A 13848-nucleotide genomic window follows, 5' to 3' on the forward strand; every position below is an offset into this window, starting at 1 on the left:
TGTTCCTGTAACCAGAGGGATGGCATGGGCAAAGGCCTGGAGGTGCAGAAGGGAGGGGTGTGGCTGGGCCTCGAGGAATATTTGAGGGGCAGTGGAGACTAGTCCTGGAGAGGAAACTAGGGCATTTCCTGGACAGTTTTCAAGGCTGGGGGGAGAGGCAGATGCGGAATGCCTTGGCACTGGGGAGTCCCAGTGCCAGGGCAGAGCAGCGCTGTGCATTGGGTAGCTTCATCTGTGTGTGCACTCGGGATGGATGGAGGGTCCAGGAGTAGAAGTGGCAAGCCAGGGTGGGGTGTTAAAAGAAGTCCACAGAAGAGCCCTGGACCAGGGAGGGCAGGGGAAGATAGGAGAGGAATCAAGGGCCCCTGAAGGATCACAGGCACCAGGAGTGGCCCCTCCACTTCTTCATTTTATACACTCCCTCTCCCAGGGTTGGAGAGGTGCCCTGGTGGCTCCCAGGGACCAGTGGGTGTGGCTGAGCCCTTGGTCCTGAGGTCCGATGAAATGCTGAGAATCAGGGCTAATGTTAAATCCCCTTCTCAGCCCAGCAGCCTGACTTTGTCACAATATTGCTTATGACTCCCAGGGGTCAGAACTGGCCCCATTACAAACATTTCTATGGTAGCGGGATGGGAGGCCAGCCCTGTGGGCTTGCTTTCCTTGTAATTCTCAGAATCACAGAGGCCTTAGAAGCTTAGCATGGGGAGTTCAGAATCCATATGCTTCCACCTCTCTCCAAGGATAAGAATCAGCTCCAATCTCCCAGACAAGCAATCCCTTTGTTCAATTTTGCTGAAATGTCTCCAGGGACAGTGAGCTCACTACTCCCCAGGCAGGCGTCCACAAGTTATTAGAGAGTTTCTCCTACCCAAGGACACGTCTGTCCCTCTGCCCCATGACAGAGGACTTAGAGACAGTCTGTCTGTCCCATGAGCCTTTCCCAGGTTAAGCATCTCTCTGATGGCCCTTGCTGGCAGGGTGATCATTTGAGTATCTGCCACGGCCAGGCCACTGGGTTCTGCACCCCTCCAGGCTGAGAAGGCCAAGAGGGGCCAAGGCAGTGGCCACACTGGGTCGTGTTGAGCCCCGAGGGGGCAGCTGGATGGGGTCTTGCCCTCTTGCTCAGGGTCTCTTCCTGGGATCTGTCGTGGAGGATTTAACAGCCCCTGCTCCTTGGCCCGCCCCCCCACTGCTGAGCTCACACACCTTCTCCAAGCCATCTTCCTTCAAGCTGATGATGTCCAGATCGAAATCCGTCCGTAAGCCACTGGTTTTGTTGAAAACAATCCGTCCAGTTAATCCTTCCCATTGAGCCTGCCGGAGGGGAGAGGGCAGAGCGGCAGTTCCTCGGGCTCATAAATCATCATTCGGTACAACTGTACAATGCTTCATTTTAATTACTCCTTGCACTGATACTGTTCCCCCAAGACCATGATTAATTAATAATCACCTCCATCATTGCTAGGGCTGTGGTGCGAGCCAGCGATTTCCATAAATTCTATTATGCTCTTTAGCCAGCTTTACACTTGCACCTTCTCGTGTACAACATCGATCTCAGATGCGCTCAGATGAGCCCCGCCTCGAAGCCATGAGAAGGGGGGAGTCCGGTCCATGTCAGGTCCCCAGGGAGGGGCAAAGAGGCAAGTGGGTACACTGTGGCAGGTGAGACCTGCTGAGGGGCAGAAAGGCAAGGGACCAAGCCAGCTCTGGCTGTAGGACCAGACAGAGTAATCCCCAGAGAGCCAGGGCTGACAGAGCAGGTCTCTCACCCCAGCTCCACTCACATCCTGGTTAAAAACTGGGGTCAGAATACAGGGTCCAACCTCAGCTGCGTGACCTGGGGATTTCATTCTGCCTCGCTGCCTCAGTTTCCTCATCTGTAAAATGGAACTAATACTACCCATTTCACCAAAACACTGTGAGGGCAGAATGAAGTACGTCTCGTGAAAAACTGGGAATGGTGCCTGGTACAACCTGTTGTCTTTGTTGTTCAATAGCTAAGTCGTGTCCGACTCTCCGCAACCCCAGGAACTGCAGCATGCCAGACTTCCTTGTCCCTCACTGTCTCCCAGAGTTGGTTCAGATTCATGCCCATGGGTACAACCTGAGCCCTGAATAAATGGTAGCTTTCTCTACTTTTTCTTGCTTTTAGCATCATTAACAGAGAGGCAGGCAGAGGTTCAGAGAAGGAACAGGGCTAAGCTGAGAAAGGCTCCATCTTTTAAAGCCAGGATTGGGAGCTATGGCTGGTGATACACGTGGACCCATTTCCTGTTAAAGTCACGCCCGTGTATTTACCGGTTGTCTCTGGCTGCTTTTGTGCTGTGGCTTCAGAGTTGAATAGTTGCTGTAGAGACTGTCCAGTCTGTTGTTGTTTTTATTTGGTTTCTAAGTTGTGTCTGACTCTTTGTGGCACCCATTAGATGGTATGTATGCCACCACCATGAACTGTGGCCCCTCAGGCTCCTCTGTCTATGGAATTCTCCAGGCAAGAATACTGGAGTATCTTCCTGACCCAGGGGTCGAACCTACATCTCCTGTATTGGCAGGCAGATTCTTTATCACTGAGCCACCTGGGAAGCCCTGGTCTGCAAAGTCCAAAATATTCACTATCTGGCCCTTTGTATAGAAAGTTTGCCATCTCCCCTTCTAGCCAATGCCTCTCCCGTGGGCCTAGAGCATTAGCGCTATAAGGACCTTCCTTCCACTCGCCCCATGAAGCCTCCGCAGCAGCCCTGGGAGATGGGCTCAGTGGGTGCCTCACCCCACTGGGGTCATGATCCCTGCAGACTCTGAAGAAGGCTCCATAGCCTCTCCAAGGCTGAAGTTTCCCCAGCACCCAAGCTTACACAATATAACACACAAGTTCATGGGTTCCTGGATCCCTGAAGGCCCATCTGTAGACTGAAGCTAAAACCCATGGGAATCTCCGAGCACTTGGGCAGCCGTCTGGCACTGTAAAGTCTTGTGTATAAGGGTGTAGATGGCATGTGTTATGCTAGCTCAGGCAGAAGGGTGCACCTCGAAGGGCTCCAGGGGGCTGGAAATCAAAAGTGGGTGGAACATGGACTTTGCATAAGGCATCCTACCTCTCTGAGCTTCAGGAAGAGGACAATGACCTACTTCACAGGTGGTGACAAAGGTGTATAAAGGGCTTAGCACAGTGCCTGGAACACAAAACCCCAGCTATGATTTCTCCTTGGTCCCTTCCTCCTGTGGGGCTCCCTTGGATTAGGGCTGGCCCTTGGCAGGGGGGAGGATGATCACGTGGACCACCTCCGTAGAAACCTATCACAGAAGGCTTGTCCATGATTAACTTCTCTGCATGAGCTCATCTGGTTTGCATCACAGTCCTACCAGGTGGGTGTCATGATTGTCCCCATTTTACAGTCATGGCCACTGAGGCTCAAAGAGAGGCTGAGCTCTGCAGGTCCCAAGTAATGGTGGTACCAGGCAGATCCCCTCTGTGCTGAGCAGAGCTGAAGGGCTGGGGTCCCTGAGTCCAAGTTGAGTGGCGAGAGTTTATGAAGCCCAGGAAACTGCGGACTGGACTTGGGGATGGAGATTTATAGATGCATCTGATTCAGAGAACAGATTGGTGGTTAACAGTGAGGCACCGGGTTGGGGGTGGGCAGAAAGTGTGGAGGGTCAACTGTATGGTGATAGATGGTAACCAGACCTTCAGCGGGGACTATTCTGTAACATACACCGATGTTACGGAGCTATAATGTCCTACACCTGAAACTTACATGTTATACACTGTTTTGTTCTTATTTAGTCACTCAGTCGTGTCCGACTCTTTGCGACCCCATGAACTATAGCCCAGGCTCCTCTGTCCATGGGATTCTCCTGGCAGGAATACTAGAGTGGGTTGCCATGCCTTCCTCCAGGGCATCTTCCCAACCCAGGGATCAAACCTGCGTCTCCTACATTGGCAGGCAGATTCTTTGCCTCTGAGCTACCAGGAAGGCCATGCACTATTTTACTTCAGTTAAAAATGCATCAGTGAATGTGAAGGCCGCTGTGTATGACCTCACAGGGAAGCTCCGCTCCCTTCAGGCTCCCCAGTCCCTCCGCCTCCCCCTCCTCTGCCTGGGCCCCGCCCCCTGAGGCTACCTCCCCGGGCCCCCTGGGGAAATCATGGCAGGCGTCTTCAAACCTGCACGGGAGGGAAGCTTTCCTCTCTGACATCTCCAGAGGACTTAAATGTCAGCAGGTGTGCGGCCTGTCTGTGGGCGGGCAGGCAGGGGCAGGGCCAGGCCAGGGGGCCGCTGGAGCTCCGCCCCATGACATTTCCCAGCCCTCCCGCCCCTTTCAGCCGCCGAGCAGGACTCCCTAAATGAAAGATGCTTCACAAGCTCTGAACTCCGGCCTGGTATTTTCCAGCTCCTCTCGGAAATGCCAAGTCTTTAAAATGATTTACTGTCAGGCAGTCAGATGGGGAGACGGGAGACTTGGAAATGGTCTGAGGGAAGACCGGGTGCTGGGCTCATGCAGGGGGCCTGGGTCTTGGGGGTGGCCAGCTGTGGGGCCATCGGGGAGCCCCACAGCTGCTCTGGGCCTCGGTCTCCACTTCCCCCACATGGAATTGAGACAAAGATGTTTCTGAAAGTACTGTGTGAAGGAGAGTGTGTGGTGAAGGCTGTTCACTGGGCTGGGGCCAGGAAACAGGAGAGCGGGATAATCCAGCAGGGCCCGTCAGTCCCGGGTGGGAGGCCCCTTTCTGCTCTGCAAGCCATCTGCTCCCTTTGAGGCTTCAGGACTGAGCCTCGAGCACTCCAGGGGGTTCTCTGAAGCTCTGTGGCCTGGAGATTCTCTGTAGCTGGAAACCCACCAGGGAGCAAGAAACCCCTGTGAAGACAGTCGTGATGATAGAAATAATAACAGCAGCCAATCAGCTCAGTGTCTGCTGTGCCAGGCACTGTCCTAAGCACTCCACACATCATGACTCACACCTACGACCACACTGCTGTTGTCCATTGTGCCGGAGGCCCTGCGGCACAGAGAGGTTCAGTAGCTTGTCTAAGATCACACCGCTGAAAAGTGCTTAGGTTTCAAAGTCACTTATGTCTGGCTCCTAAGGGTCTTAGAGTTGTGGCCCCTGTCACTGAAAGATCCACGCCAGTCTCTGGCTACTGGGTTGGAGGCCTGCAGAAGTAGGAGGCTCAGGGGGTGGGGTGTGAGGCCTCCACGCTCCCCCAAGAACAAGGTGATGACTGTGCAAGCCAGCCAGGCCTCGCTCAGGGCATGGGACAATCAGACTTCCTCCACAGTTTTGAGGGGTTGCATGAGAAGGAACCTTCATGGTCCTCTTCTACCAAAACAACTGACACCGGAGTTTCTTCTAGGTGTGAAGGAACCAGTGCCAAGGAATTAACTGCTCCCTCACAGGGACTATGACATGGTTTGCCAGGCGAGGAAACTGACACTCAGGAATGTCCAGGAGTTTGTATAAAACCACACAGCTGGGAAGAGACAGAGACAAGCCTCTGATATCAGACTCTAAAGACATATGCTGTTTAGTGTCATTCTAAAACCTGGAGAATCCCATGGACAGAGGAGCCTGGTGGGCTACAGTCCATGGGGTCGCAAAGAGTCGGACACAACTGAGTGACTTCACACGCACAAAACACAGGAGGTGTTACTGCCCTTGTCCCAAGCAGTAATGGTGAGCTGGGATCTCTAGGGGAGCAGTCCTGTCTGCTGAGTGGTGAATTTCTTTGTTATTTATCCTCATTGTGCTGCCTTCCTTTGCATATGGGATTACTTTCACTAATGGAATGCCCTGATTGACGTTTCCCTAGGTGGTGAGCTCTGTGCACGCCATTGCCTATTTGGTTTAACCCCGCTGGATCCCCAGCACAGGCTCAGTGCTGGCCACTCAGCAGACCCACACACATAGTGAATAAATGAACTGAATGAACTCTCAAGGCAGTCTGCTTCATTCCTGGTTCATTGTGATGGCTACAAAGACGTGGTCTATGCAAAGCCCTCCTAGGAGGCTTCTCCTAACTGCACTTGACATTGCCCTGGACAGGTTGCTCCTTCTGACCCAGGGATCTCACCCCTACACGCCTAGATCTCACCCCTATATGCCTTCCTCACCTACCATTACTGGGACTTGACTCTGCCCAGTCTTGGACTATGTGCTTTGCTTACAGTTTTTCACACTAGTTTTCCAACAATGCGTTGAGGCAGGGACTCTTTCTATACCTATTTTATAGTTGAGGAGACTGAGGATCAAAGAGTTAATCATCTTCCCCAAAGTCACACAGCTTGTTGTCATGGAGCCAGGGTACAAACCCAGGCCTGGGTGTCCCCACCTGTAAAATGGGAACAATAAACTCTGCATTTGTAAGGACGACAGTGATGGAGCATCTGAAAGGAAACGTGGGCACTGTGCGTCTCCATGGTCATCCTCTCGGCAGCAGGACATGTTCTCTGGTTTTTTGAATCGGATGGGACTTCTTCACAGTTGCCATGGTGCCAGGAGAGCCAGGTCCCACTAGGGACCTCAGGCTGATGGGCCCGTGATGTGAAGAGGAGTTTGTGGAGCTGATTACGAGTTACTGAGTTGCCTCTGCCCTCAGCACTAAGCCTTCTCCACATGACGCCTCATTTTGTCCTCACAGCATCCGCACGAGATGGGCATGCTTCATACCCGGCTCAGCAAGGTACTCTAGCTTGCCTGAGGTCACACAGCTGGAGGCAAAGACGCTCAGCTGTTTAAAACCCAGGCTGTGTCCTGCTGACAATGCCACCCACACATTGAGCACCTACTATGTGCCAAGGACGCAGCCTCTCTGCCACTTTGTAAGACTGGTCCCTGCTGAGCCCCTTTGCACCTGAGGAAACAAGCTCTGGCCCAAGTTCACATGGACTGGACTCCCAAACTTGGGCCCTTGACTGCTCTGTGGCCCCCAGGAGATGGCCCTGGTGGGGGTGGGTGCAGGGGCCACTCACCTCCTTGATGAAGTTCATGAAGCGGCCGCCGAAGCGCCAGGCCTTGTGCCGGTGGCACTGCAGGGAGTTCACGGTCATCTGCGGTGCCCGCTGGTAGCACACAGACACGATGTGGACGGCATCGTACAGCAAGGCCGCGTCCGTCTGGGGGGAGGCCCAGGGCTGCCTGAGAGTGGCTCGGGCCCTGAGAGTCCTCAGCCCACCCTTCCCTGTCTCCCTTTATCTCCCTCGCCAAAGGCATGGTGTCCTGGAGAGGGAAACGCCCTGACCTGGCTCCTGATGAGAGGCCGGGCTTGGGGTGTCTTTGCAGCTCTGCAGACACCTGACTCCCTCCCTCTGCAGCTCAGATCTTCTCTGCCAGGCCCTCCACCCCCGGCGTCTCTCTGTTGCCTGGTTCACCTTTCCAGCCTCCCCAGCTTCCTGCCCACCACAGCTGAAAGTCCTCCACGTCCAGGACATTATCCCCACTCTCTGTAACCATCTGTTTCTGTGCCTGCACTCCCACACTTGGGTGGGGGGAGGGGGGCTGCGTCTGATTCCTGAGCGTCCCCGGCCCCTGGCCTAAGGTCTAGCAGACACAGCGTAGGTCTTAAGAAGGGAAGTGGTGAGAGGGAAAAAAGAAACAGGGAGGAAGGAGAGAAGAAGGGAAGGAAGGAAGGGAGGGAGGGGAGCCCCTGGGTCTGGCGCACCCAGCGGCAGTACCATCATCACTCCGTCCAACAGGCCGGACTCTGCCCGGGGAGCCGCCTGCAGCCGCTCCATGGACCACTTCTCCACGATGGCCGAGACATGAGGGTTGTCCACGTTGAGGATCCGGAATCCCGTCAGGTTCACGCCCGAGTAGCGGTAGGGCTCCAGGTCTAACGCGTAAAGATCCTTGACAGAGAGAGTTTCAATAAACAAAGATGTGACCCGGCTGTGAGCTCCAGCCCTACCTCCCACACTTCCTACTGGGGCCCCAGAGCAGCTCCCTGCTCTGCTCTCTGTAGCTCCCTGCAGAGTTCTGGGGAGGGAGGCTCAGGGCGGCTGATGGAGCACTCACGGCAGCTCTGCACTTGGAGTCGGCCAGACCCGGCTGCCTGGTGGCTGACCCCACGGACTCACTGCCGGACCTCAGACACACGGCTCAGCCTGTTTCTTCATCTACAAAACGGGGATCGTGCCTCCTTTATAGGCCCCAGTGAAGCAGTTCATATGAAATGCCCAGCCTGGAACAGCAAAGAAGCTGGATAATGGTCTTGACCGTCACTTCCTCTGATGGGGGAGGCCTCCTTTGGGAAGACAAAGGGCACTGGGTCTGGGCATCTCCAAGTTCCCAGAGGGAGGCTGAGGGAGGATTTTATCCTCCCAAAGAGGGTATTTTAAAATAGTCTCTTCTGAAAACAAATTTATGATTACCAAAGGGGAAGCGGGGGAGGGATAAATTAGGAGTTTGGGATTAACAGATACACACTACTATATATAAACCAGATAAGCAACAAGATCTACTGCATAGTACAGGGAACTGCATTCATTGTCTTATAGTTTATAATGGAAAAGAATCTCAAAAAGGATAGATATATAGGTATATATGCATAACTGAGGGGGCTTCCCTGTGGCTCAGATGGTAAAGAATCTGCCTGTAACACAGGAGACCAGGGTTTGATCCCTGGCTCGGGAAGATCCCCTGGAGATCTCCAACCCACTCCAGTATTCTTCCCTGGAGAATTCTCTGGATAGAGGAGCCTGATGGGTCCATGGGGTCACAGGGTCTGACACGACTGAGTGATTAACACACACACACACACACACACACACACACACACGCATTAACTGAATCATCTGTTGTACACCTGAAACTTATACAACGTTGTAAATTAACCTTACTTCAATAAAAAGAATTAAAATTGACTCTTGTGCCTGGGACTGAAGGAGTATAGGGCCCTCTTCTCTCTCTTCAACCCCACATCACCAGCCAGGCCCCCTGACACCCTGCATCCTAGGAGCAGTCAGCCTGTTGGCCAGGTCACATCCAGTTTGGTGCACGGGTCTAAAAGCCGGGAAGACAGGTCTTAATGCATGGGGGCAACCTAGCTTCAGCTCTGGGACATCGTGAGCTGGTGAGGGGAGGGGGCGGGGGGAAAAAGGGGGTTGGCTGCAGAGGGAGGAGCCAGATGCTAGGCTGAGAAGGGATGTCAGGAGGTGGGTGGTGTGGGGAGCTCAGCTCAGTCCCCTGAGATGACCTCGAGGGGTGATGAGGGTAGTGAGAGGGAGGTCCAAGAGGAAGGGGATGTGTGTATACACAGAGCTAATTCATGTTGTTGTACAACAGAAACTAACACAACATTGTAAAGCAGTTATCCTCCAATTTAAAAAAAAAAAAAAAAGGAGAAAAGAAAGAAAAACTTCCCAAACTTGGAGATAAGGGAGTTGGAGACCAGCATGTCCTTCCAACGTCTCGTGGACACATTGCTCACCAGGCCCTCCGGGGACTGTGCGATTCTCTGGGAGAATTCACCTGGGTTTGACTGCACTGTCAGCCCCTGGTTAAAGGCCCAGATTCTGAGTTAACATGTAGACTTTTGCCCATAGAAAAGATAATCCTCAAGCTGGTGGTTTTATTGCCCTGTAGGACATTAATCCGTTTTGTACCTAACTTAGCTGACTTATATGATGTTCCCCCTACACCAAATACCTATAAATACTCAATCCTTCAAATGCTCTTTGAGCCAGCATTGTCATCCTACTGGTTCCTTTGTTCATGAGCTGAATACATCTTTGCCTCCTGTTCATTCTATATTTGCATAAGAGTCACGTTACTTTTTGAAACATATACGCTGATAATCTAGATGGGCCTCATTCCACTAGTAGGAAAATGAGTCTTAAGGTCTTAGTCTGAGGTCCTCCTCATCTATCGTCTGCTCTTTTCCGCACTAGCATCCAGCTGCCTTCCACTGTTCCCCTCCCTCCTCCGCTCTCACCCCAGACCCCTGCAACCTGGCCCATCATCTTTCCCAGGTCCCTCAACTCAGTCAGTCCGTCCAACGCTGGGTCAGAATGGTCCGTGGCTGCAGTCATCAGGAGAAACATCTGGCCCCATCACAGTCCCAGCTTCAGTTAAATCCATGATGGGTCATGGAAAGATAATGAGGGATAAACCTGGAGCCCACAGAGCAGCTCTTTTGCACTGCGCTTCTCCTCTGGCCTCTGAGATGTTCCTAATTCACGCGGAACTCCTCCTGTAATTCTGATTGGCCTCCTTCTGAAATACACAGTATTGGTTTCCTCTTTAAGAGTATAGGGATTAGGGGAGAGGCTGGGGGCAGTTTTGAGCCTGGGAAAGAAAGTTTAGTCCCAACCTTGCTCAAATGGGGCCCTGGTTCAAGACCAGGATTTGGGAGGGGTGAGGGGCTGGGCGGAAGTAGATGGAGGAGTCCCCGTGGAATTGGCCAGAGGGTGTCTGTGTGGCCCCAGTCTCAGTGGGGAGTGAGTGGGGTGGGCACTGTGCTCAGCCCTTCAAGTGGAGCATGTCATCTGATTCTCTTGATCCCCTCTAAAGTAGGTGTTCAAGAGCATTCCCTTTTTGCAGAGGAAACAAGGACCAGAGGGGTGACGTGGCTTGCCTAAGGTCACAGAGCTCACGGAAGCAGTGCAGAAATTGTTCCCAGGTCCAGCTCAGTGGGGTGTTGGAGCTGGCTCCCATCGGCTTGTAAGAGCTAATCATCAACACTTCCCGACTCTACGTTCAGTGACATTCGTTGGTAGCTTGACATTGGCCATGGTGGGAGAGCTCACACCATGAAGATTGGCAAGCACTACAAATCTGGGTTTTCCCCCAGATAGCTGGATAGCTATCTGGATAGCTGGTTGTATACATTTACTAGTACACAGTGTCTGTTCTATTTAAAACTTCCTGTGTTTATGTCCCCAGTGGTTGTCAGACACAAGATATGCATCAGAATTGCTTTTGGAGAACTTGTTTTGGAAAGTATGGGCCATTGAGATTGTGGGGTGGGGTTGCAATCCGTGTTTTGAGAAGTCGCTCATCTAAGCTGTTACTCCTGACGGGGAAACACACAGCTCTGGGCTTAGATGTGGAGACCTGTGGAATCAGAGATGGAGAGCAAGGCAGGGGACACAGAGGAAAGAGGCCTCTCTTCCCACAGCTGCTCCCTGAGAACAGTTCACTGGGCAGCCCCAGGCGATGGTTACGAGCACAGATTGTGAGGCCAGGCCATCTACTCTCCTTACTTCACCTGCCTCATCTGCAAAATGGGTATGAAAATAGTACCTGCCATATAGGGTCATCCTGAAGAAGAACTGGGTTAATAGACATACTTAGAACGTGTCTGGTGCATGGTAGACATCACAGAAGTGCTGATAAATATTCATATTCTGCCTTCTCTGGCAGCAGGTTGTGACAGCTAATTGACTTGCCCCCCAGGACACGACTGGGTTCTTGGAGGAGAGGAACAGACCTGAGTTGCATCCTTCCTGCCTTACCCCTCTTGGCGATATCAAAACAATGACATTGAACTAACATTCACTGAACACCTATAAACCTCAGAACAGTTTCTAAGTGCCTTATGTATGCTAACTCACTAAATGTACATTTCTGCCTTACAATAAAGGTGTTATTATCGCTCCATTTTAGAGGAAGGAACTCAGTCACAGAGAGGTTAGGTCTTTTGCTCACAGCTGTACACTTGGGAGCAACAGTGTCAAAGCCAGGCTGCCAGCTCCCAAGCCCTCCCTCTGTCCCATGATCAGCCCTCAGTTCCCACCCACTGGATGTTGCAGTCACCCTCTACATGGCATTCAGAGGGGTCTTTCTGAAGAATAAGCCCAACCTGCTACTCCCCTGCTTGGTGTTTTTCAATGGATCCTACTTGCTTCTCAGAATAAAGCACAAATTCCTTAGTGTAGTTTGCGAGGCTCTCCACCCCTCCAGCCTCACTTTTCTTCCCACTCCCTCTCAGTTTTTTGCCCCAGGAGCACCAAACCATTTTCGTCTCCCTTCCTCATTCCTTGTGGCCCCTTTCCCCATCATGCAGCTTCCCTGTGCCAGTGTCTTTGTGTGTGCTCTATCTATCTCTGGGCTGGAACGTCTGTCTTCTCAACTCTTCTTGGGTGGGTTCACCCTGAGATTCAGCTCAAGTGTCGCCTCTTCTGTGAAGCCTCCCCTGACTGCTACTCTAGATACACATGATCGGGTGGGTCAAAGGTGCTTCTGCTCTTATCTTGGGACATTTTGGCTTTCATCCCACTCATGATAACTCTCTATGTCTGCATCTGTCTCCCCTACAAGCTCCCATACCAAATACTCCCATCAATCAAAGTGGATAGAAGGATCAGCTAGCTGGGTAGCTTTCTGGGAAGTGCCTGGAAATGAGAGAGTAGAATTTCATAACCTCCTCTCAGAGGGAGCTTTCTATGGGGCTAGAAGTTAGGAGTGATTTGGTAAATTGCCTGGGGTGGTGGATGAGCCCCTCAAGGGACTGCTTTGGAAATAACAGATCTTCCCTAAACTGCCTTTGAAGAAGGTGGGTCTGGGGAGATGGAGGGATTTTGCTTTGTAGAGTGGTGAATGCAAGTTTCGGGCCAGAGCTGAATTGCCTGGGACACAGAAGAAAAGCTGAGCTCTGCCCCCAGCGGGCGCCCTTCTCCCTCTTCCCCTGTAATGAGGCTCAGCCTCTTCTCCGATTCAGTGCTGATACCTAAAGCCTGAAAGATGCCCATCACGAGTCTACCTAGGGCCTCCCTGACTTGGCTCACCTCCCTGAGGACCAGAGGCCCTCTGGACTTGGTGTGGAGGGCAGCATCTCTGGCTTTGGTGGGGCTCGGGTGCTGGCGATGTCAGCCCTTCCAGTTTCCAGATGCAGCGCTGGGTTGGCTAACACTCACACAGTGGCTGTGGCCAATCACAGCCTGTGAGGGGGCATGATGGGGTGGCACTGCTGGGAGGGTCATCTTCATCCCTGTCACTCTGAGCCTGGGCTCAGCTGCAAAGTGTTGCAAGGCTTGTGGCACCAAGTGCCACCATCCCTGTGACATGAGGGCGGTGACAACAGGGAGCTGGAAAAGAGGCCTCTTTGTCTGGCTACAATTTTTTGTCCAAACTGCCCTGGGCTGAGACCCCATGTGCTGTACACAGTGAACTGTGCACAACCTTGCTGCTTGGCAAAAAGTTGCTGTTCTCCATGCCAAATGTTGACACATTGAATTCAGGATCGACGAGGGACCTTTTAGAAACATTCAGCATAACATAATAGACTAATTCATTAGCACCCCATGGGTCTGACTGGGTAGAAGCTGAAGCTCAGAAAACATCGCCTTAAGGAATGACAGATGAAAATATCTTTCCCATGATATAACTGTTATTGCCGGGAAGTGGCATTAATTGTGATTGCTTATCTATTAATTTATTATAATTCTTTTTTCACCTCCAGGCTTTTACCTACACATGACATGGACCAGGGGCTCAGCTGGGGCTGATTAACGTGGGGTTATCTGGGAATGGCTCAAAGCTGGCTGGCACAGATAATGGCAGCTGGGGTAATTAAAATGTCTTCTGCGTGGGAGAAGCAAGTTTGGAGAATTATTTTGAGGCGAGGAATTGGTGACACATGGGTTTCCTAAAGCAAAGGAGATAAATGTCAAATGCCATTGCCCTCCCAAATCCAGCCACGACTGAACAATGAGCACCAAGAGGCAGAATCACGAGGTAGGCTCCTAAGCCAGTGGAGCTGGAAGGAGGGCCTTGGAGCTGGAGCTTAAGCAGAACGCAGGGACCCGGGGAACATAGCTGATGCCCTGGCATGTGGGGAGCTGCTGGGAGATGCCCTGGTACCTGCCCCCTCCAACACACATGCATATTCCACTGCAGAACTGTTTATCTTGCAGCAA

At 52.3% G+C, this 13848-nt stretch overlaps 1 protein-coding gene across 1 annotated transcript in view; it reads right to left on the reverse strand.

The window, feature by feature from the left end:
- GRIK3 (glutamate ionotropic receptor kainate type subunit 3) overlaps positions 1–13848 on the reverse strand; it is a 242660-nt gene that overhangs the window by 56563 nt on the left and 172249 nt on the right. The window contains exons 6-8 of the mRNA XM_018041765.1: positions 7666–7839; positions 6964–7107; positions 1207–1314 (exon numbers count right to left, since the gene is read on the reverse strand). Of these exons, the coding sequence (XP_017897254.1) occupies positions 1207–1314; positions 6964–7107; positions 7666–7839 (426 nt within the window). The remainder of the gene's footprint in view (positions 1–1206; positions 1315–6963; positions 7108–7665; positions 7840–13848) is intronic.

The sequence above is a fragment of the Capra hircus genome, chromosome 3, assembly GCF_001704415.2.
Source record: "Capra hircus breed San Clemente chromosome 3, ASM170441v1, whole genome shotgun sequence".
NCBI lineage: Eukaryota > Metazoa > Chordata > Mammalia > Artiodactyla > Bovidae > Capra > Capra hircus.